This window comes from Armigeres subalbatus, unplaced genomic scaffold, assembly GCF_024139115.2.
Source record: "Armigeres subalbatus isolate Guangzhou_Male unplaced genomic scaffold, GZ_Asu_2 Contig377, whole genome shotgun sequence".
NCBI lineage: Eukaryota > Metazoa > Arthropoda > Insecta > Diptera > Culicidae > Armigeres > Armigeres subalbatus.
This window is the reverse complement of record NW_026943127.1, coordinates 4,126-29,703: the sequence shown is the minus strand read 5'-3', so window position 1 is coordinate 29,703 and position 25,578 is coordinate 4,126. Positions and strand designations below refer to the sequence as shown.

Sequence of the window (25,578 nt, the reverse complement as noted above, 5' to 3'; positions counted from 1 at the left end):
GTTTAGATGTACCCTAAATAAATGAATGAATGTGTTGCATTTGTAGTTCTCGACCTCAAAAATTACAAAGTAGGAGGGGGATCATCGCTGTACCGGCGTTGAAGTCTCTTGCATATTTGTGTGCTTTCATGCTCAGATAAGTTAAAATACTAAGTTATTGCGATAATCTAAGTTATTACGATATCTGAATATCCCCATGAGTGTTTTCAGTCAAAAATGGCCTCTAAGGTAAACGATAGGTAGGGATTATGAAAACTGTTCAGCAGCATATAAGCATAAAAGCATATGGAAACGCATGGTACATTTGTGCGATGATTCATCTTGTGACTAAGCTCTTTAGGCAAATTTCATCTCATCCGTTTTATTAAATATATGAACAAGTGTGCAAAAATTAATATGGAACTTGTATTATGGAAAACATGGTTAACATGTCGAATACTGCGATCAAAAAATCATTAGAATCATGATTTCAAACAGCAGGATCCCGGGCGTCATCTAAGCGATTTTCACAATTCTTTCGCGGTTGTCTTATCTACCTCATCTAGTTTCTTGTAGTTTTCTAGTTTGTTATGTTTCTAGGGAACCTATTTTTTTTTGCTGGATCAGCTGGAGTATGGATGCTGTCATTTAAAATGTAGAAGATTTTGATTAACCAAAGAAGATCTTAAAAACGGAAACCAACACAGCTTGTTCCTGCAAGACCCTATTCGCAGCAGCAATATGTCTTCACTGGAAACGTCGTTGTCACATGTCACAAGCGTTCCAAAATAAACAAATTCTTCAACTACTTCACACACATCCCCATCAAGCACTACCTCTGCACCAACACCAATAGGTCTTCCTCTATCTCTACGTGTCACCATGTATTGGTAACAGAGTTGCTAATTTTTACTCCGCGTGGTCAATAGTTGTAAATTAGGCAATAAACCTTTCATTGGACAGATCGACTCAAATTTTATGTTTCCTAATGTTGACTCTGTCAACTCAACAAGAGGAGTATGATTGCGAAATTATAAAAATACAGTCCATTATTATTTTTGGGTTACCAGAAGATTTTGATGACTCTGTATATTGGTTCAGTTGAGGAAATAATTTTATTACGAACAGATGCGTTAACTATTGGTTCTTATCGAAAATCGAAATCGCAAATTCAAACCTAATTTTGGAACATCCCTGGAATATATAAAAATGGTTTTCGGAAAGTAGAAATTTAAATTGAATAACAACAAATTGGTACTATTTATCGCTGAGTTTTGAAAATAATTTATTTGCGTTATTTAAGTATATATAACTCACTAAAAATTCGAATAAATGAAAATATGTACACACCTAAGTAGAATCCCGAAAATAACTTCAATATTCATAAAACTTAACAAACATAACAGAGCTGTATTGTTCGAGTTAATAGATTGGATCTATCTTGATTAGTTGGCTTGGTATTTTAGCAATTTTTCAAATTGTAAAGTACTTAGTGCATCGCTTATTAATGTCTATCTCGCAAACAACTACTGTGTGCCTCACTGCCTTATAGGTTTGGTGGGAAACTGTGGAGGTTCAGGATATTGGTTTCTATAGCAACTGGGAGACTTTGGGGGACTATTCAGTATCGTTTTCGTGGCGACATCGCATTAATTACAAGGATATAGCATTTGTGCAGACTGCGAATGTGTAATCGATCTGTGATACGGTTTTTGATTTTTGCTGTAGAGTTTTTTTTTCTTTTTGTAACATTACATTAATTGACTTTCGATGCTAGTGTGAAGAAACTGTGCTAATTTTTGCGCCCGGTTTTCGGATTTTGCTAGCTGTGATTTGATTACTTACGAAGAATTTGTCGTATCGTTTCTCTGCTCTACGGTTAAAAAGATTCATCAGTAAAATCTCCCAGCAAGCCTTCGGTAATTAAAAAAGCCTTGAGATACTGAAAATAAAATGTGGTTAAAAAGCTAATATAAAAAAAGCAGTAGAAATATTATCGCTAGAACCAGACTACCATTCACACAATATTGCAGAATTTGTCAGTTTTTATGTCATATTTTGAAAAATATTGTTTAAATCTTTTCAGACTAACTGATTTATTTCTGTGTTGGGTGGCATCTAGACACCATATGGTTGTTTAAAGCTATCAGTACACTGTTTGTCATAATGACAAATATTTGTCGAGTCAGCCTGATATCCATGTAGATTTCTAATCAGTCTGATAGATGACCGGATAAACTTGACCTTCGGGGCAATGAGTATGATTTTTGATTTAGACATGATCAAATACGATGAACTAAGCCCTACACATCGTTCTGGACTTTGAACTAATGGTTCTACCAGGTCAACTAAACTCGGTAGAATTGACATCAACTCATCATGACCATACAGATCATCAGAGACTATGCGTACAACATTTGGTTTAGACAAATATAAATCGTAAATCATACACAAGGCCTCTAATGGCTTGATGGGTGGGTTTGCTATCGATTTTCTAATAGGCCTAGCTGACCTGGTAGATGAATTGGTCTTAGGTTAAGAATAAGCGGAAGGAATAAGAATATCGCGTTAAGGAAAGAAATCCCATTTGTTTGCCAATGTCAATGAAGGAAAAATACATGCGACTTGACAGTTCGATATGTTTCGGACAGCACAACAAAGGGAACCGAAGCGACAACCCAGTCAACACAAAATCGTATATGATGCAACATAAGATGCTAAAGTGGAGGCGATATACGTACATATTGTTTGGGGAAGTACCTATATGGCCTCCACTTTAGCATCTTATGTGACATCATATACGATCTTGTGTTGACTGGGAATCTTTATCTTGTAGCTAAAATATCTTTTGCCTGTATTGTATCGATATAATAGGTTGTTATTGATTTTGTACCGTGCGTTATTAACAAAAAATCTGGATTTAAGAATGATTTAGAGAACATGGAACATCTGAAGGACTATTGGCTGCATAACGTTTTTCTTCATATGTAAAATAGTTTTGGCACATTTTCCAGAAAAAAAGTAATCAAATCGCAGTTACGCGGTTTTATTGTGCAATTTCCGTCCATATAAAAGGGGTCAATTGTCGATACATCCACCTTCGATTACAGAGTGTAGGTGTGGCCGATTATTAATCTGACGCCAGTTTCAAGAAATTAATGAGCTGACGATCATTTTAGGTATATAAACATGTTGAGAATTACCTGAGATATTGCTGTGTCAATTTCAAGTTAATATAACCCGAACATGAAGGTTAATCTTGATATAACAATTTAAATAAAGATTCAAATTCGGGCAAAATACATATATATTTGGGAAAGGAAGGTTACCAAACAAAAAGTCAAGAATTATCGCTTAACTTTTCAATAGGATCTAATTAACAATTTCAGAAAAATCGAGTCCTATGTTGCAAATAGCGTTTATACCAATCTACACGCTACATGAACACTTACCCTAATATTATACATAAGGTCAGAAAAATTCGAAAACAACAAAATGACCAATGTATCAAATCGACCAAAGTAAATTTGATTGTTACATTGGACGTTTGATTCACAGGACATGCAAAACGTCCAATGTAACAATAAACAAAACAAAACTGTACATAGGTCATTCAAATAATGTTCAGAAATACGGTTCGTCGACTGTAATGAGTCACGAATTCGAAGCGGGTGTGAAAGGGGAATCAATAAACTTGGCGATAAACCGAAAATTGATCCTAGATCCTAATTACAACTGAATCATTTGTTTGAGAAACTGCAATAGACCATTTTACGCTATTTCGAGAAAACAACAAAAAACTGTTTTTGAACAAATTTGCACCGAATCTTTCGATTTCTTCGACTGGCAAAACTCAACACCCTGGGGCACTTTTTTTTATTCCTTTATTTATTTGACAGGCACTCTGTGTTACTTAACCGCTACTGTGCCGAGATCTACTGTGGTATTCTGCAGGCAGAATCCACACCGAATCTATTTTTAGATTTTTCCATTATTCATTGTTGTTGTCGTTGCTGGTCCATCTCGTCGTGAGTCCATTGTGTTCGTTTTGTCGTGTATCCAATGATCGTTGCATTGTCCGGTTGCCATTTGAACCGTTTGTTTGAGAAACTGCATATGTAACATTTTTGGCCAAAATGAGATTTTTATATATTCTGAATCCTCGTCCAAAAATACGTTTTGTGGCAAAAAATACGAAAAAAAATTTTTGTTCAGGAATGTATGGAATTTTTTTCGTTTGTTTGAGAAACTACATATGTCCACGTACTTTGAAGAGCAATTGTGGAGTACTGTTTACATGTTTTGCACTGAAAGTGCACCAGGGTGTTGAGTTTTGCCAAAAACCTGAGACGAGACCTGCAAAGACGCTGCTTCTTTTCTCTTGTTTTGACACTTGTTCTTCTTTTCATCACAGTTGACCATCGAGTTTCAACTGTTTACTTGACTGTTTCACCTAAGCCCCAGGTGGACCCTTCTGAGCACAATAAAAGTGTATCCAATACACGAAATAGTAAATTCATTTTCATAAGGATTTTTATACCGGGAACAAAACACAGGTTTATTACTGATTATTAACAAGCTAAACGGAAGGTTTGGAATACTCGTTAAAGTAAAAAAGTCTTGGTAAAACAAAAATGATGTGGAATATTTTATTTGGGATACCAATACTTTCACTCAAAAAGCTGCTGGTTGCACCTGACAGTTCGTGACAGCAGTTGACTGGCAGCAGCTGAAGTTACATTTTTTCCTCTTTGCAGGTCTCGTCTCAGCCAAAAACTATTGATCTGTATCGAAGAAATCGAAAGATTCGGTGCAAATTTGTTCAAAAACAGTTTTTTGTTGTTTTCGCGAAATTGTGTAAAATGGACTTATGCAGTTTCTCAAACAAATGATTCATTTATCCGGGTAACGTTGGAGGAATGCATCCGAGAAAAACAAGTTGTAAGTCGTCATCAGGCAGCCGTGACGGTGAGGCGTGCACCCCAATACGCCACCGCAAAGGCTGCGCATCCGGCGACTGACGAGGGTTTTGGAGGAGGGGCTGGGAATCGAACCCATGACCATTCGCTTGAAAGGCGAACATGTAGCCAACTACGCTACGGGACTCCCCTTTGGGGCACTTTCAGTGCAAAAATGTAAGCAGTACTCCACAATTGCTCTTCAAAGTACGTGGACATATGTAGTTTCTTAAACAAACGAAAAGAATCTCACACATTCCTGAACAAATTTTTTTTTTCGTTTTTTTTGCCAGAATACGTATTTTTGAACGAGGATTCAGAATACATATATAAAAATCTTATTTTGGCCAAAAATGTTTCATATGCAGTTTCTCAAACAAACGGTTCAATTGCTAGCTTTGCGTAAGACTTGATAAGCGGGATCAGATAGTTTTTTTTTGCTATTTGCCAATCATATTTACATGCAAATATTTTGTCATACACTCTAAACTTGATAGTTTAAAGGCTAGAGCATGTATTTCGCTTTAGGGTACACATAAATAACGAAGGTACGCCGTTTGGCATAACATATTTTGGCATAATGGACGTTTGACATAATTGAATAAAATAACATAGAAAACAGACAAATGAACAAAATATCAATTAGCAAATATACAATATGATTGACATCCTGTCAAAGGTTTATTAATGTGACAAATATATTTCAACATGATATATAAAACATAAATTATCGGGGAATATCCCAAATGGTTAGAATATTTGTTTTTTGTAGCTCAGTTTCAGGCATGGGAAAAATCAAACTTTTCAAATAATCGAGGATGAGCATCACTCTCATGCGATCACAAATCCAAATTATCAATTGATAAAAACTCGCTAGCGAGTCAGAATCGTTCGACAATTGTATCTCGATTTAAGCACTTACCCTTACTTTCTGAACTTATTTCTCTACATAACAATAAAACACAATGCCAAGCATCAGATTGACCTTCATTGTTGACATTAAATTTGTATTGGAAAGGTTTACATTTAATTGATAATTTTGAGTTTATTATCAATTGATTCCAAAATTTGAAAAGTTATCGCCGAGGACAACTCGCCTACTTCTCACACCTGAGCAGTAATCAAACGATAACTCCAATCATTATCGTGTGAGAATGATTCAGCACAACCCTGCTCAGTTTTCAATTATTTTCAAACAATACTTTCGCTTATTCTTCTTAAAAATGAAGGCATCATTACCGCCTTATTCGTTTTCTTTTCTGTTGGTTCTATAACTACCGTTGATAAAGATGTTCTAATTTTCAAATTTGATGACCTTGCAATAACCTTGATTATATGAGCATTACAGTGAAATTTGTAGCATTGCAAACCTCCAAAGCACAAAAACAATTGTAAGGTGTGATTGAAGCTGTGACATCTGTTCTGTTCACACTTTCATTTGCTCGATTCAAGGTCACATTCACAATAGCTATTCCTTTGCTTTTTTCATTCTAATACAATGGAGCATTGTGTCTTTTATCAACTGAAATTATATAAGCTCGGGCATTTTATTGAATATCGATATTACTGTAGCTACATTTGAACCAAACAGAATTTCGAGTGATTCTATCCAGAAGGATGTCTGACGACGAAGATTTTTTAAGTTTTGAAGAAGAAGAATTGACAGTGGTTCATCCGGAAATTTTAACCTTCTGTCTGTGCTCAAAAAAACTTACGTTGTCTGTGCTCTGGGGTCAAATTGACCCCAAATTGAAATTGCTATAACTTTTTTATTGTTAGGCCGATTTTGAATTTTTGGGGCTGTTTCGAAAGATAATTTAATCATCTTTCAAATCATAACCAAATATTGATTATTGGTGGGTGGGTACATCGCGGAGAGGGGTTTTAGTGAACAAGGGTACAAAAACAGTGATTTTTCATGCTTGTTTTACTTATATCCGAAAATTCTACCCATTTTGAACTGCACCTTTTTTGAAAAGGTTATGCAGGAAGGCGTGTGCTTCGGCATGAGGCGTTGATAAGTTTAGAACTTGGCCGCCAGGTGGTGGTATATTTGAATTCATTATTTTGGACTACTCAAGATATTCCGATATATAGAATTCTCCTCAGTGTAAATATTCTTATCGTACAAATTTAAAATTTGTTAAAATGGCGTCTTGATCAAAAGTCGTCTAGTGGGAATGGACTGTCTAGTGATGGAAGTAATAATTGGGAATTTTACAAATAGGCGGCAAACTGACTGATCTTTGGTTACGCATGTAGACCCAAAGGCCTTAGTTCCAGGGTTTTCTTGAATGACCTAAAACATATTCTGTGAACACATTCACGCTAACTTTCACCTACTCAGTGACTGAGTAAAATTGTATTGCTCTCTCTTACTATCCCACGGAAATTTTACTCAATTTCCGTCAAAAGCAGGACAACTCAAAACTATGAGTAATCCTGCTTTTGACGAAAACTGAGTAAAATATCCGTGGGAAGAAAAGAGATGGCAATACAATTTTACTCAGTCACTGAGTAGGTGAAAGTTAGAGTGTTCTATTATTTGCAGCATCGCTGGAGCAGGTTGAATGCAAAGAAAACATTTGATGAACTCTACCACAACATTCATGGTTGCCAAAAATGCTACAAACAAAAATATATCAGATCTCACATGCAACAATATACTAAAATATAACAGCTCATTAGCGCCGCATCTTGGAAGAAGTGCTCATTAAATTGAGCACCGCTTTGTAGTCCTGGACATCCTGAACAACGTTGCCGAATACAACTTGGTTGTAGGTATGAGGGATCTCAAGCTAAAGCAATATTTCAAATATGCAAGAATATTGCAAGTACACTAGCGCCGCCTATTTGTAAATTTCCTAATTATTTATTCCGTCACATGGCAGTCCATTCCCACCAGACGAAATTTGTTAAAGACGTCATCTTTACAAATTTCAAATTTGTGCGATAAGAATATTTACACTGAGGAGAATTCCATATATCGGAATTACTTGAGTAGTCTAAAATAACGAATTCAAATATACCGCCACCTAGCGACCAAGCTCTAAACTAATCAATGCCTCATGTCAAAGGACACGCCTTCCTGCATAACCTTTTTGAAAAGGAGCAGTTCAAAATGGGTAGGATTTTCAGATATAAGTAAAATAAGCATGAAAAATCACTGTTTTTGTACCCTTTTTTACGAAAACCCCTCCCCGCGATGTACCCGCCCACCTATAGTCAATCTTTGGTAACGACCTGAAAGATGATTAAATTATCTTTTGAAACAGCCCAAGAAATCCAAAATTGGCCAAAAATTAAAAAAGTTATAGCAATTTCAATTTGGGGTCAATTTGACCCCAGAGCACAGACAACGTAAGTTTTTTGAAAAAAGTACACTATAGCGAACATTTTCAAGATTTTTCAAGCGAATTTGCACCTAGGAGATAGATCTCAGCGAGTTTTACCAAACTACCAAAAATTAGGAGAATCGGTTGAAAACTGAAAAAATGGCAGCCACTCAAAATGGCCTGGGGTCATATTGACCCCAGAGCACAGACAAAAGGTTAAAAACTTGCCGTAACAATGATCTGCTGTTACACAAAGGATTAGTGTTTTATCGCAATCGGAAACCCGTAAGTTATCACAAAATAAACCCGATTTTTTTTCAAAAATGTATTTTTCAAATTCTAACTATAGGTTGATGATATTCACTATTGGGAGTGTAAGGTAAGAAGTCATTCACGTCACCACACCGGAAAAAGATGTCCCTCACGAGCCGTTACCAAAAAACGCGACAACGGACATCAAATTATTTCGTTATCCGATCACAATCATGAATATGATCCCATACACGTTGTGGAGATCAGGTATCGAAATGCAACCAAGCGTCGTGCAGCAGAGGATTCAAGCAAACCAATAAAATTAATCCGTCCAGTTTCCCAAAAGAAGTTCAGCAGAGAGTGACCCTTAACGCACAACGAAAAATTTTGGAACGCGTGCGTTTTAAAAATACCACTGCAAACACAGGGTGTCGACTCAAATTTAAGAATTAAATTCCCTGACTTTCCCTGACTTTCCAGACCATTCCTCTAAGAATTCCAGGTATGAGAAATGTTTTTTTTTCAATTCCTAGAAGCGTATGAAAATCTCTTCATGAATGAATCCTTGAAATCCATATGAGTTCCTGAGCCACTGGAAGCCTAATAACTTCTAGAAACAGAACTTTAAGGATTTTTAGAATATCATAGGTAGTTCTGGTCGTTCACAAAGTTTCAAGTAAATGCGCAGAGCTCCTGAAAGATTTTCATAATCCACATCTTTCTAAAATTGGCTCCAATTAAAGTTATAATTTTTCTGGTGTCTTCATCCACCATTGGGAATTCTCACGGACTCCCTGAGTCGCAATAGACCTCTAAGACTATTGACGGACTACTTCAAATCGTTGAAGTTTTCCTTATTATTCAGGAAATTTGTGTGAAATCTTTTGACACAACTTATGAATTCTTTCCAAACAGTCGTGGAAGTTTCTAGATATCCTTCTAATGCCGTTAAAATTTTTACGGATTAGGTATTTCCATGAACGCCGAGAAACCTCCACTCTCAAGTATAGAATTCTTATTCACACTCTGTGGAGTTTTTGGACTTCTAAAAGAAGTTACAGACCAATACCCACAAGCTCACATAAATCTATGCAGCACTTACAGTAAGCACAGCAAAATATTCTAACCACTGAAATACTTTCAATATTTTGATCTGAATACACTCAGGTCGTAAAGCAATGGTCCCATCCAAAATATGCATAGAATATTAGGTCGTGTTTATGGAGTAGTGGCCTAACTAGTCTTAAATGCTAAGGGGAGCTACACGTACTCCATTTATTTTATTGATTTTTTTTTTAAGTTTTTTTAAGAACTCGTGAAAAAATGTTTAAAGACTCCTTGGCATATTTTCTATATGAATCCCTTCACGAAGACATTCAATTCAAATTTAAGTAAACACCATATAATCTACCAAGTTTTTGAAAAAATCTACTGAACATCCATCGAGGATTCATATAATAATTCATCGCTTCAGGATAAAAACTATCGAGACAGCTTGTTTAAATCCTTTGAGATTTTTTTTATGTTTCAGTGAGAATTCTGAATTAAATTCTGGAGAAAATTCTCAAAGATCAACCAGAATACTTCCTGATAAAGTTGTTTAATAAACATCAAAAGCTGCGAATATGAAAATGAAACATTATTATTGACAACAACTTTATCTTCCATTTGCGTCCGAGCATGATTTTGGAGTATCGAGTAACGTTTAATTGAGAACATCGCCACCTACGTTCATGAGGTAGACCATATGTTGCTTTTATCCGTTATCATTCTCTCTACATGACTATTAATTTGTCCACCTAAGGACGCAAGGATCGACTAATGACTTTATAAGTCATCAAATGGAAGTTCACGAAATGTTTTTAAAACGTTACCTACAGAATCTTGTTTGAAGATGATGCCGATACTGTCGAGTACCGTCGCAGGTCTACAAAGATACTATTCGGCGTTTTCTTTTAACAAGCTTCCAAATACTCTATGACAGACAAAGAAAAAAAAACTTCCAAATATCTAGTTGTTGGTTGTAGGATGAACATGTTTGGTGATTGTTTGTTGAACGGTTCTGAACTATGCCCTATTTCAGCCATTTGATTCAGTTTCGACTGCTTTCACTAGATATATTTGAGCGTTACATTTTCTTCAACAGGTAATGTGATATAGGCTAGATGTACCAGTTGTGGCTATAGCACCAGTTGTCGCACTAGTGCTTTATATGCCAAATGGCCAATCAAATCACCGCAAACCAAGTTCAGATCGATAAAGCATATTCATATGATACGATAAAACCTTTGACCTTCTCCAAAACAAGCAAAGCATAATTGTAAAAATTGATTTTGCTTAATTTTTGACGTCCTTTGCACCAGTTGTCGCACTAGTGGTCCCTATTTGGCCAGTCCCATAAGAAAACAATGGGATTTGCCAAATAAGGAACCAAAATTAAGAATAGTGCCACAACTGGTGCATGCGTTCCCATTATGGACTAATCAATTTTGATGATTATAACAAATTTTATTGTGGTTTTCACAGCTGTTCTAAGGAGCAGGGAGTAAAACCTTTCGCTTGATATATAAAGTTCACCCACATGCCTTTTACTTATTTTTTAAAAAATAGTTGCTCTTATGTATGGCGACAATTGGTACACCCACCCTATTAGATTTTTCATTAGAGTTGGTTACTAATCAGCAATTTGAATTTATCAAGATAGATCGCATTTAATGAATTTTTCATATATCATAAATACAACAACATAGTTTGATAAGGAATTGCTCTCGCGATTGATGATTAAGTATTTGAACAAACTTCCAGAACTTCTTGGTTGATGGGAACATGACTCAAACGCTACTAATAAGGAAACTGCAAAAAAATCAAATCAACTCCGACACAAAACCACACCATCTAAATAATCTAAAATATTAAAGGGGACAATATGGATCAGGTCTCAACAGTGACCATTTGAGCAACGTGGCTTTGGGACGTGACTGTTATTGCTTAGAGATTAATAGAAACAAACTCTATTACCATGGAGAACATGAAAAGGGTTCGGAGTAGACTTTTAGTCTAGCGACTGCCAACGGCCACACAAAAAATAAGCTTTATAGCTTGATAGTGGAAGTGGTTGTCGACTGTAACTGCCTCGAAGTATTGTTTATCGGCTATGAAGTCTGATGAACAGCTAAAACGTTATATTAGTTCTGATCCGACGTTTTAGTACCTTGATTGGTCCTTTTTCAATGGATTAAAATTGGTTCAGACTTTCATTGTCATAAGTATGTTTAGTATATTGTTCGAATTAATAAAAAATCACTATAAATTTTCAATATTGGGTTTTGTGATTTTTTCCCCTGACCTCAATTAAAATTCCCTGACTTTCCCTGACATTCCAGGTCCAAAATGAAATTCCCTGACTTTCCCTGACTTTCCAGGTTTTTCCAGGTAGTCGACACCCTGAAACATAGTAGAACCAGCTTCGCTGGTGGATTTCACGGTTCCGGCCCGTTTAAGGACCACTACTATTGATGGCAACAAGTTTTTATATGCCGACATCCATGAAGGTGACAATAGAATCATAATGTTTGGTACAAATAAAAATATACAACGCTTATCAAATTCTAAGTACTGGGTTATGGACGGAACATTCAGCAGCGTATCACTTTAATTCAGGCAGTTGTTTACGATCCATGGGAGCTGCCCTCCAAGTCATCAACACACGTTCCCTTTAGTATACGTCCTAATGACATCCAAACGGGAGGAGATCTATTGTAAAGTGTTTCAGTCGTTAATAGATATCGACTTGGAAGTACAGCTGAAGCCTGATGTTATTTTGTCAGACTAAGAGAGGGCCATGATCAATGCCAGCAAAAATGAATTTAAAGATTCCAAACACAACACATGTTTCTTCCATTTGAGCCAGAACATGTGGAAACACGTTCAACAGTTGGGGTTGACACAAGTCATGAACAGCGACGTCAAGTCATTCGAATACACAGGATTTTGTTTTTACACGATTTTTTTTCGCTCGTGTTTTTGATCGTGTGACTTCAATTTGCCACCAAACTCTTCGCAACATGTTTCAAAAAATCCAGAATAAATCAAAGAAAAATCACATGATAATTAATATTCGTTAAACATTTAGGATGAGTGCAAAATTGAGAAAATGTAAATCGTGTAAAAACAAAATCCAGTGTATTTAAAAAAAAACAAGCTCTGGCATTTTTGCCCCCATCAAAAATTCCAGAAGCCTTCGATATACTAAAAACATCAGCACCATATCTTCTGACAGATTTTTTTTTTTTTTTTCATATTTTGAGGAAAATTATGTTCACGGAAGAGTACCACGGACTACCAAACAGAATCGTGTTACAACAAACGATCCACTGTATCCACCAGTCTATGGTCAGTGTACGATAATATTATACAAAAAAAATCCACGAACCACAAATCAAATCGAGAGCTGACATAGTCAATGGAACTCGGTTATCGGATCTCAAGCAGGAGTGCTTAAAATGATTGAAGAATTCAAATTGGAAGAAAAACACGTTTTAGGGCAAATACTCGGATACCTTTCAGGAAATACCAGAAAGAAAAGGAAGACACACAGCGAAATGAATGACGAGAAAATCAGTAAAATTGTGAACAGTTTAGCACAGACAAACAGACGTAACTCTTCATACAAACTGTTCGAAAAATTATCGTCATTCGCTTTTCAGAAAATACTACTGCCATCTGTTATCGGAATCGCGAGTCGACCATTATTATTTCCCATTTGACGTTTGCTCCTAACGCATACATTTATACCAATCATCATCATCATCGTCATCAACACACACTCAGCGAACTGGACTATCGAAATTCATAACTGGCGCCTTATGAATCTTCGACTGATTATTCCACTAACAGTGCTTCTTATACGCAGTTACCTGCCCGAGTAATCAAGCATCGATGGGCGTGTGGTCTACGTACCGGCCTCCCGACCCCGACGTCCATGGTTCGAACCCAGTCTGCCGCACTTCACTTTTTTTCAAATGAAAATCATCATTCATAAGGCAGCATATTGAAATCACGCAGAAAAAACTACATTAAAAACAAACATATTCTAGGTAAATCCAAACATAAATTCAGTTTGTTCTGGCATCAAAAATAAATATGTTTGGATCAAACATATTGTTGCATTTGAACCGAACAAAAAGTTTTGTTGAATCAAATGTGCGTTTCAAGTTGTTTCAACCAGCTAAATGTTTGAAGCAAACATGGATATTATCGTTTTGGTTCGACCGCTCATAATATTTTCTTATCTATTCTACCAATTTTCATATTCTGGTAGCATTTGACTGCCAGATTTCACAATTCCAAACATCCATATTTCATTTACTTACCTTTCTGTACCTGAAAAACATACTTATCATCAAATTGGAAGCAAGAAAACATATGATTTCACTCTTCTGCTACGTTTTGACAGGGCAAGTGAATTGAACAACTCAGTTGAATTCAATTGACTTGCCAAAAGTTGAACATGTTCAACTTTCTTTTCGTTCAAGTGAATTGAATTAAGGTGTTTACACGTTCAGTTCGCGTCCGATTCAAGCGACTTGCTCAATTCACTTGCCTTGTCTAAACGTAGCATTCCTCCTGCTCCTCAGCTGGCTTCCGATCTGATCCGATCCGAACTTTTGTTTTTGTTTACTTTTGCAAGAGCGAGCGAGGGGCTACCAACTAGTGAATGTATAATGCTACGTACACACCAGTCAAGCAGTTTGACGAACATTGACTCCGCCCCCAAGAAAACGCTTCGGTTGCTGCTTTGTTTGAACGTGTGTGAAGTTGTTCGAACAACCATTTGACAGTTGGCGGCTCAGTTGGAAAAAATTAAAACGGTTTGATTTTGGTTTGAGTTGTCGGGGGTGGAGTCAAGGTTCGCCGAACATGTTTGAGCATTTGTAGTGAAGTTGCACAAACCCCCATATATTTTTTGATGGTTGGTGCTCAAGTTGGCGCTTCGGTCGTTCGTGTGTGATATTGTTGGTCGAATAAATTGATTGTTCGTGCCGCTGTTGGTAAAACTTGATGGATGTTTGAATAAACGAGAGGTGGAGTCAATGTTGGTCAAACTGCTTGACCGTATGTACGTTCCATAAAACAAACAGGGATTTAATTTGGTTTTAAAAATAAATATGTTTGATTCAAACATATTACCATTTTGGAAATAAACATGTATATTTTTGAAGCAAATGGATGAAATTTGTATCCGTGATTCATACCGGTTCCTTGAGGCAAATTTTCATAAGGCGTTTGATTGAAAATCATACGTCCATTTTCCTCAGTGCAGAAAACATTCAGCAGCATATACACTAACCGAATGTCAAAGTGATTGAACACTAGCGCCTCTATTTGCACAATCGCGTAGCACAGATGTATTTCAAATCAACCGTTGAACACGTGAACGATGTTGAAATAAGAAGTGTTACGTCTGTTTGTCTGTGAGTTTAGGTTCAATGCCACTGAAAGATTATTTGGAAGCTGTGTCTGCGTACTTAGGTTCTAGATAGAAATCAAGATTCAATCCATTTATTCTTTCATCAATAAAAACCATAGACAAAGCCAAGTAAAAATAAGAAGAAGACAGACGGTGTTAACTTTGACAGATCCTACAGTACAGCATAGGGAAATAATTTAAAAATGCATATAATAAATTCTAGACAAATTGTAATTAAAATCTGATTAATGTATCAGAACGTCTGCTCAGGAGGCACGTTCCCCTCAATTTGGGAGATTTGTGCCATCAGAAAAAGTTCTGAATTACATATTCGGTAGCTTATCTCAATTTTTTGAATATTTGTATCTATCATACAGTTCAGAACTTTTAACGTATCATACTTCATTACATTTTGTCTAGAATTTATTATAAGCATTTTAAAATTATCTCCCTATGTTGTACACTGTAAACCTCGCATTACCCATTAATGAGGAAAAAATGCACTCTTTTTTATGATATATGAAACTGTCACAATAATGGGTATTTCAAATTTTCTAATAATGGGTATTTTATCCTCATTTGAATAAACAAAGCGATTATCCTTTAATGAGTGAAAAAGCACTTCTCGTATTTGACAAAATCGGTTGTGCTATCAATTTCAAGTGCTGGATTTGTTTTGCGGAAACTGCTCCAATTGCTGGTAAGTAAATATTATCATCAGTGCCAAGTTTTTGTGCAATAATGTTTCACCAGAATAATGAAATTTACTATTTTCCTTGTTTTCCAGATCCTATGGTAATGATTCTGGAACCGAACAAGCGCGATCCTCTGATCGTCGGACCGGCGGAGCATGATGGGAAGCAGGAAAAACAACATCAGTAGGAGAACTACTCAAGCCGGTAAATTTCCCGCAGTAATCCTCACATTGATGATCACCAAAACCCTCGCCAAAACCAGAACTCCGCTCGAAGGAGCGGGAAAATTGGATCTGACGGATTACCGTTTTTGAACGAAAATCGGCACGAAATCACTCTGCATCGCTCAAATGGACGAAGAGTATGCTGTGCTTCCCGATCAATCGGCGGATCGCAAGAAGGAATGCTCTATCAAGTTTCCACATTACCGAAAGAAACCATCATTGACATAATGCAATTGTAATTGTTCTGCTTATCTACTACTTTATTTGAAATAAAAAAGAATGTATTTATCGAATGTATTTATTTTATTTTTATAATTTTAAAAACGGATCCCAATTTTTCCCGCTGTAGGAAAAGACAAAAAGGGCAAGAAAAAGGGTTCATTTCACCCATTTTAAAGAAGCCTTTAAAATCGATAATGTGTAAAAATTACACTTTCTTTTGACGTACAGGTTCAGTACTCATTAATGAGTAAACGCAGTTTACTCTTTTAATGAGTTGAACTATTTAACTTCATAATGGGTGAAATTTCACCCATTAAAGAGTACTTTGGTGGCACAGTGTACTGTAGGACCTGTCAAAGTTAACACCGTCGTGTCTTCTTCTTATTTTTACTTGGATTCGTCTATTGTATATATTATTCTGTTAAATAGAAAAATAATTTCGTAAATAAGCACATTCAAAGTTAATTGCCTATATGCCGGGTATTAAGCCACCCGGAGTGGAAATTAATTACTATGTCTGAAACTCGATTATGCGTTATCATTATGAAAAATTAATAATAAAAAAAAATAATAATAAAATAATAAAATTATTAATTATTTTTAATAATTATGGAAAATGATTAAATGATGCTTCGCTTGAACATGTCGTATGTTGATTTGTTAACCACTGGCTTTATGACAATATCTGGATATGCCTACACTTTTTTTTACCGGGATCTCAGCAAAATGTTGAACTTTTATCGAGAATCGCACAGTCGTGCCCCAGCAAACATGTTTTTGCCGAGATTTCTGTCAAAATTGCTGATAATCAGCAAATAATTTGCCGAAAATCAGCTAACAAACGCTATTTTGCCGGAATATCAGTTATTTATTTTGCTGGCGCACGGCTGTGCGGATTTTTGCCGAGCTGCAGAAATTAAAACTGAGTGTGTGCATTAGGGTGGCTCAAAAAACACTTTTTCAATTTTTTTGATGGGCCGCCCTCTTATTCAATTCTATTTGATGCCCTGATGCTCTGGACAAAATTTCAGCCAAATCGGTCAACGTTTGGGCAGTGCTAAACTCGTTGGAAGTTTATATGGAAAAATGTATGCAGAAACATCCAAAAACAGTGATTTGCAGTTGGACAGCACAATTTACGATCAAGAACCATGATACTCATTCAGTTCTTGTATAATTAAATACAGAATGATATGCTGAAAACCGCGAGAAGATTAGAGTTTATTAGGCAAAGATATTAGCATTTTACTGGAGTGTTGTGAGGGTGAATTTATTTCTTTTCAAAGGTAAAAGAAACGAAATTTACTCAAACCCCACTTCAGAGAATTGCTAATAACTTAGCCGGGCAAACTCTAATCTTCTCGCGGTTTTATGCATAACATTCTGTATTAAATTCTTCAAGATCTGAATGAGTATCATAGTTCTTCATCATAAGTTGTGCCGTCCAACTGCAATTCACTGTTTTTGGATGTTTCTGCATACATTTTTGCATATAAACTTCCAACGAGTTTAGCACCGCCCAAACGTTGACCGATTCGGCTGAAATTTTGTCCAGAGCATCAGGGCATCAAATAGAACTGAATAAGAGGCGCTAGAGCGCTGCACTGGGTCATTACCAAGGTTTGGGAGGAGGAAGTTTTGCCGCAGGAGTGGATGGAAGGTGCCGTGTGTCCCATCTACAAAAAGGGCGATAAGCTGGATTGTAGCAACTACCGCGCAATCACATTGCTAAGGTACAAGGTACTCTCCCAAATTTTATGCCGTCGACTAACACCAATTGCAAGGGAGTTCGTGGGGCAGTACCAGGCGGGATTTATGGGCGAACGCTCCACCACAGACCAGGTGTTCGCCATTCGCCAAGTACTGCAGAAATGTCGCGAATACAACGTGCCCACAAAAGATATTTTAGTTACTAGATAAAGATTGTCGCTTCGGTTCCCTTTGTTCTGCTGTCCGGAACATGTTGGGTACCAAGCTGTCAAATCGTATGGATTTTCCTTCTTTGACATTTAGCTCCCCTATCCTCGCCAGCAAAAGATGTTCCGGACAGCGACTACAGCGACAATCTTTATCTAGTAACTAAAATATCTTTTGTGCCCACATCATCTATTCATCGACTTCAAAGCCGCATATGATACAATCGATCGAGACCAGCTATGGCAGCTAATGCACGAACACGGATTTCCTGACACGGTTGATCAAAGCGACCATGGATCGGGTGATGTGCGTAGTTCGAGTTTCAAAGGCATTCTCGAGTCCCTTCGAAACGCGCAGAGGGTTACGACAAGGTGATGGTCTTTTGTGTCTGCTATTTAACATCGCTTTAGAAGGGGTAATACGAACAGCAGGGATTAACACGAGTGGTACAATTTTCAATAAGTCCGTCCAGCTATTTGGCTTCGCCGACGACATAGATATTATGGCACGTAACTTTGAGATGATGGAGGAAGCCTACATCAGACTCAAGAGGGAAGCCAAGCGGATCGGACTAGTCATTAACACGTCGAAGACAAAGTACATGATAGGAAAAAGTTAAATAGAAGACAATGTGAGCCACCCACCTCGAGTTTGCATCGGTGGTGACGAAATCGAGGTGGAAGAAGAATTTGTGTACCAGCAGAGAAATTCGGAGACGCATAGTGGCTGGAAATCGTACGTTCTTTGGACTCCGCAAGACGCTCCGATCGAATAGAGTTCGCCACCGTACCAACGGTTCTCGACAACGATCCGACGGGCACCCGGTGGATCGATCAGGTGGAAGATGACTTGCGGACCCTCCGTAGACTGCGTGGTTGGCGACGTGTAGCCATGGACCGAGCCGAATGGAGAAGACTCTTATATACCGCACAGGCCACTTCGGCCTTAGTCAGAATAAATAAAATAAATACTTAGTGAAACTGACTTCAGAAACTTGAACCTCCAGAGTATTCTGTTGTTCATAACCCGTTGTGGTAAGGAGTTATGAGCTTTTGTACGTTAATACGTCGTACTTATGCCCTCTTCAAGGGTCCCTTTCCCAAACTTCCCATTCTTCTCCCATCCACATTTCTATCCCTTTCGTTCACTTCCTTTTCCGTCAGGTGTGTGATGAAAAAGGCTGTGAAGGCAATGGCACAAATCTCCCAAATTGAGGTGAACGTGCCCCTGGAGCCGACATTCTGATACCTGGTTAAAAACACCAGTCTAGCATACTGAGAGTCAAGGGTTCGAGTCCCAACGAATGAAGGTAGTCACCTCCAATACATTTTTTCAAATCATAATCTTCCATATAATGTACATATTCACATCTGATTTTCAGAACATTGTAAATATAAAATATGTTATTAATACTTAAAACACAGGATTGGAAAATTGCGTACTCTAATTCCACCAGTAGAAATGTAGAGTCGTTCAAGAAGAAGAAAATCTGACCTTGTGGATATTTTTGTTGCTGAACTCAGCTGAACAATTATGTCAAAATGGGTCACAAACGCGTCATTCTTCAGAATTTTTAAGCTTAACCTCCCGAGTCCCGACTCATAATGCCGGGCAAAAATATAGTATGAAGAAAGAAATGCATTTTTAATTTTTGATGGTCTGGTTTTAACTAGAATCATGTAACAACTGGTAAACAACTTACGCTATTCTCCTGTAATGATTAAGCCATTCTTCTAGCATTTGAGCGACTAATAGTGGACGTTTATGCAGTTTCTGCTGTGCTACTAACAACCCTTCAGTTTCGCAAATATCCAACCATTGTCGCATGATAGCTTCTTCCCGACCAATCTGGAAAGACTGAAGCTGTTGAATACATCTCGATTTGATTAGTAAAATTACTATTACCTCGCTACTGTTCAAGAAATGGATGGGCAGAAGCTTCATCTCGCAATCCATCAAGGGTAAAAAGGTGATATCTTCTCTATCGTCGCGAGCTGCGTCTATTCGCGAGTACGGTTCCGTTGGTACAAGCGCACTAAAGTGACCTCGGGTGTATCCCAACGCGATCGGTGAAGTTATGCAGAAGCTTTGCTCCCACAACAATGGTAGGTAAACACCCTCGAACCGAGCATACCCGATGTCTTCGCCGCGGAAGCTTTTAACGTATTTTACTCCATAAACGATTATAGGCCGGCGCAGAATATGTGCGAGAACAAATATGTGCAGCTGCTCCAGTGAAGACCCAGGCTGACTAGCAAGCGACAACAAAGTGCCCCAATCCTCTTCTAGTTGGGTTTCGGCTAAAGTATAGTGCAGTAGGGCTGCTTGAAATATTTCATTTTCTTTCCAACGAGGAAAAAAACTGAGGAAAAGGAAGAAAAACAAAACGATAAAATTGCAGGTCACACTAACTATTTTTTTAAGTTTACATGAAATCGTTCAAATACAAAGATTTAAAGCATTTTTAATTCCTAAAAGCTATATATGTTCAAATGCTTTTCATAGTATACAAAAACCTTCAGATAATTCAATTCTTCTTCTCTAAAAATATAAAAATAGACTCAAATTTTAAATCCCTAATTTATTTCTCTGGACATATATAATATTTTACTATTCCATTCAATTCGTCCACTTTATTTGTATTGACGTAACATGAATAAAATAAGGGTATAATGCAGAATAAATACTTACAAATGCCCGCATTGGTGTAAACTATCAGCTAGGGCTCTCCTTAAAGTATTATCACGATCGAATACCCCCCATGTCGCCTGCATAGCGGAGTCGAGCAAGCAATCACCGGCGCTCCGATTCCACAGCACCATCAAACGGGAACCTAACCGTTCCGTTATCTCCAGCGACCAGTTCAGGGCCGGTGGCGGCATTTCTAGCTGCTTCTGGGCATCCCGATCGAGTAGTTCTTCGTACAATTGCTCCTGCAGAGCCAATGGGAGCTCTTCAATATCTGCCGGCAGCGAGAAGGTTGCATGTTCGGTTACATACTGGCAGCTGAAAGAAGCCTTTCGAATGCGCAACGAGTGGGCAAAGTGCCGCCGGATATCGCTCGCCAAGTCAGGGGCAACGTACGATGGTACCCTTTTGATACCTGGCCCTGAGCCGGAGATTTGAGCCAGAAGCATTGGTAACATTTCGTCTCGATGAAATCGAATCGCAAGATGGATTAGTGTGTGGCCGACATCAAAAGCAATATTGTTGTGATTTAGGAGAGTAACTTCGGCAGGAGTAAGAGCTCGACCCGCGTCTCCTCCACAGCTCAAGTAACTTTCCACGGCTCCAACGTTGTTCTCTGCTATTCCGATGCAAGCATTCAACCATTGCCAATCTGGCTGCCGCCTAAGCTGACGCATATATCGTTCCTGTTGATATACATCCAGATTGTTCATTGGTTCTTGGTCACGCGCCAACTGTTGATTTCGTTTGTTATTGACCACGATGTTGCTGGCAACGTTCTCATCATGTTCGGGAGAATGTTTTGCAGATGCTAGACTATTGCGTCCACTATTTGTTTCCCGGGGATGTAAACACATTGAGCACTTCAATGCTTTGGGCCAATTTTCATAAGTGCAAACGGAGCATGACCATTTGCCAGCAGTGGCAGAAGAACGAGGACATGTATTAACTGGAGAAATCGATACTGGTGACTGATGTTTAGCTCCTCCGCTACCACCACCCGAGTCGTTATCTTTCAAACTATCGACAGTACGCTCTGCAGTAGTAGAACCTTTGTTCACGGGGGAGTTGATCTGCCGTTTTCGACCTCTATCGGAGCCGGGGTGGAACAGGTCCAGTAAATCATCTTCCCCAGAACTTCGAGAAATATTCAAAGCGTTCAACTGGTCACTAAGGCTATCGTATTCCGATATCACCTTCGACGGCGTAGTTTTCTCGGATAAAGGCTTCTGGCTCGAATGTTTAATCAATACTTCGTCTTCCCGTTTGCTGTTGCATTGCAGGCAACGTCGAGCGTGAGAGAGATTAAAGTAGGTGCAAGTGCTGCAAACCCACCTTAGGGAACCGTCACCATCGCTCGTGGGCGACAGACCGGATGGTCCACTGGCTAGGTTTGAAGTTGACTTTTTCGTTGTACTCAACTGCTGCGTAGGACTTAATCTGCAAATAAAATATGTTATCAGATGGGGCAAGATGGGTTACGGGTTGAGATGGGTCGGTTGCGCGTTTGAGCATCATATAAATTATTATACTCTATTGTCACTTGATTTGCGATTAAATTTAATGTTGATACTATTACTTATTTGGCTTACATCCAAGCAGATAACACTGAATCAACTATATGACGCCACGCTCGCCAAGTCTTTCTGTAATACATTTGGAGCTCTTGATTTTTAGTATCAGCAGTGTAAAAAATAGGTATGCCATCGTCCACAGTCTGCAATGGACATACGGCATCAACTCAACAAGACATTTGCAATTACAACCTCTTCTCGACTAAATTTCCTTGCGTGTTTGTCGACGAGCGCCTCCAATGGATCCAGCGATCCAGCGTAGCTGAATGTCTACGAATCAAACACTGACGGTATCGCGAGTGCAGCCTCACGGCTCAAGTCATCGTTCAAATCGGGACCTAACGGTGTTCCGAAGTTTCCGACCAAAGCCAGACCACAGATTATAGCTAATTTAGTTGTAATTTTAATTTATTTTATCATTTTGACTATTCAAGTTCAAAGCTGGCAATTTTATTTTATTTATGTCTTTATTAGATAGGTTTGCAGCCCTGGGCTGGCTCACCTCTTCTAAAGCTGACACATTTTGCATCGCTGTTCGACCCTTTCAAATCCAGAACATGCATTGTTCAACAATTACAAATATATGTAATCGTAAATCGAAGGCCGCCCAAGGCGGTAAAGATTAAATAAACAACAACAACAATTACAAATAATTTAATTAACTTGTGATGGACAAGCGCTTAAACTGGTCTGCACAAGTCAACGAGGTCGTGAAGCGAGTATACAGTACTCTGAGGACTTTCCGTAGATTCCAGAGTGTACTATCGTTACCGACAAGGAAGAAGCTAGTTCGATCGGTTATAACTCCACTATACACCTACTGTGATGTTGTATACTATCCCGGACTGACAATGGGATTGAAGCAGCAACTACTTCGAAGCTTCAAATCGGCCGTACGTTTCGTATACGGCCTTCGTCAACGTGACACCACAGCGGAATTACGGCATACTATCATGGGGAGAGATCTACTGGAGAACTACAACTTCCGTGTATGTTGTTTCCTTCGGCGCGGTTACCTGGAAGAGCTGCCTTCGTACCTAAATCAACATCTTCAAAAAGGAACGAACATTCGAACGAAAATTTTCATCATTCCGCACCATACGACGTCAAGTGGAAAAAGTGTGCTCATTAGCGGAGCCTCTACTTGGAATCATCTCCCTTTGGCTACTAGACAGCAACAAACATTTCAAGCTTTCAAAGATAACTACTAAAACAAAGTTCAATTAGCTATAGCACTCAATTACCACTTAGTAACTTCCAAGGTTCCAATGTTATTTTATTTCCCATTCAAACTTCCTTGACCTAAGTAAAAGTCCTGTAACTGGTAGGCTATCGTAACAAATAAATATACTTATATACTTATATACTATTTCAATTAAAATTGTTATAGTAAGGAGGGTCTTACTTATGACAAATCACAGAACTAAAATACATACAAACAAACTCACCTAAAAATATCCTCATTCAAAAGCGGTTTCTGCCCTTTACACATGGTACACTTCAGCGACAGAGGGAAGTTTTCGTAAGTGCAATACTCGCAAATCCATTTCGTTGGTTGCTGTTGGTTCTGGCCCTGGGGCACTGCCGGTTGGGGTTGTGATTCGTCCCGCGTCGTTTTGTCTTCATCTTTTTTCTGCTCCTTCTGGTGGCTTGAAGAGGACGAATTGTCCGACATAGCTTTCTCCTCCCCCTCCTCCACCGTGTAGAAACTAAACTTGCTTTATTCCAAGCTCCAACGTTTATGCTGTGTACCAAATGTTGCTCGATGTGCGTCACCCACTACTGTAGAAATTATAGTTTTATTGATAAATCTATTTCTCATCCGCACACATCTATTTTCAGTAACAAAGTGTTCTCGCACACAATTTAATGCCAAGATTGACAACAAATAACTGTTTTCTCTCCCCAAACAACGGGTGCATTAGTTGTGGCGAATTTTGGCACTATTTGCAGAAAATATCACATTTCTAGCGTAACCAGTGAAAAGCATCGCACAATCGAATGTTTGTAAATTGTGAAAAAAGGTATAGTCAAAGGCAAATGCGCGATTCTATGATGCTCATATAAAAAAAAACATCAGTAATTATTTAACAATCGGTTGACCAGACATTATATTTGACTTGGACACTTTCACATTTTACGCTATATGATTGCAGAAAACAATAAACTCAAATCACTTTTACTAAAGTGCCTTTTTATATTCTACAGATAATAAAAAGCTTGACGAATAATTCGATAAGTCAGTTCCTATTGGCACAGTTTCTGGTTAACACATAGGTATTTCCTCTTAATCCTTATCAACAATAATAATGACAATATTCCGTCCGATCTCTCCTCTGCGCACGGACAGAAGTCAAGGCAATCACCAGGACTTTTTTTTCACCTCATTACCGAATCTTCAACGCACTGTTTTAGCCCACCCGTACCACCAACTTCCAGCACTCGAATATTTCCACGATCGCCGATTGATTTCGTACGCACGGATGTGCTCCAAAATATCTAAGAATCAAAGTCACAAATCTAAACTTTTGCCAAAATTATGATCACCATTTTGATGGTTTTCTGTGTTCTTATTTCCTTCGCGACCGAAGATGTTGGACAGCAGATGAGATGGACAGGGACGCACGGTACGGATGTCAGACGCGAATAATGACACTGATGACAGCGATGACAGTGTTGTTCACGTATTTTTGCTATTATCTGGCAACCATGCCACAAAACATCGCGAATCCCCGGTGAAAAATTAATGCGCGGAACACCTAAAATATCAAACTTAGAGTAAAATCAGCAGTGATTCAAATCGTTCGGGGCTGTCAGTTTGAATATGAATCTGAAACATTAATTTTCCCAGCAGCTATTCTAGATTCAGTTTTTATACCAGTCAACTGCCAAAAAAATAAAACTGGTATAACGCTCCGTTCTATTTTCTGCAGATTTGAACCACGATTGAATCACGAGATTCAAATATTTTTCAATTGTTTTGGTGTATGGATGCGTCATTTTATCTACGGATCAATCCACTTTGCAATTCCGGCGCCTTCCTTGGCAGTAACATAATGATTTCAATTAATTGAATATTTGAAAAACATGAAAAGAACACTGCTGGGGAAACCAGCGAGTTTGTTCTATTTTGCTCAAGATTCGAACTAGAATAGTGGTCGAAAATTTAGAATGAAACTGAATCACTCCTGATTTCACCCTTATAAGTTTATTTATGGGCTGTAAGAGTAAAATCAGCAGTGATTCAAATCGTTCGGGGCTGTCA

General features: G+C 38.1%; 1 protein-coding gene across 10 annotated transcripts; it reads right to left on the bottom strand.

Annotated features, from left to right (window-relative positions):
- Positions 1 to 1,234: 1,234 nt before the first annotated feature.
- Positions 1,235 to 24,955, bottom strand: LOC134204062 (ubiquitin thioesterase trabid-like). 10 transcript variants are annotated; one of them, XM_062678886.1, is made up of 6 exons: positions 24,697 to 24,955; positions 23,762 to 24,095; positions 20,743 to 22,179; positions 19,957 to 20,413; positions 19,754 to 19,899; positions 1,235 to 1,921 (listed from the first exon to the last, which is right to left on the bottom strand). In XM_062678886.1, exons 2-6 carry the CDS (start codon positions 23,986 to 23,988, stop codon positions 1,903 to 1,905), a joined length of 2,286 nt encoding a protein of 761 aa, XP_062534870.1. In that variant the 5' UTR covers positions 23,989 to 24,095; positions 24,697 to 24,955; the 3' UTR covers positions 1,235 to 1,902. The 10 variants fall into 10 exon arrangements, with proteins under 10 accessions (XP_062534870.1, XP_062534872.1, XP_062534868.1 ...); XM_062678888.1 differs by having other exon boundaries at positions 23,762 to 24,092; XM_062678884.1 differs by having other exon boundaries at positions 24,705 to 24,955.
- Positions 24,956 to 25,578: the final 623 nt, after the last annotated feature.

Coding starts and splice junctions, on each gene's coding strand:
- LOC134204062 (XM_062678886.1), bottom strand. CDS start 23,988: ATGTCGGACAATTCGTCCTCTTCAAGCCACCAGAAGGAGCAGAAAAAA. Junction 22,180..23,761: donor TTGAATGAGGATATTTTTAG/GTGAGTTTGTTT, acceptor TTTTATTTGCAG/ATTAAGTCCTACGCAGCAGT. Junction 19,900..19,956: donor ATTTCTTGAACAGTAGCGAG/GTAATAGTAATT, acceptor CAGTCTTTCCAG/ATTGGTCGGGAAGAAGCTAT.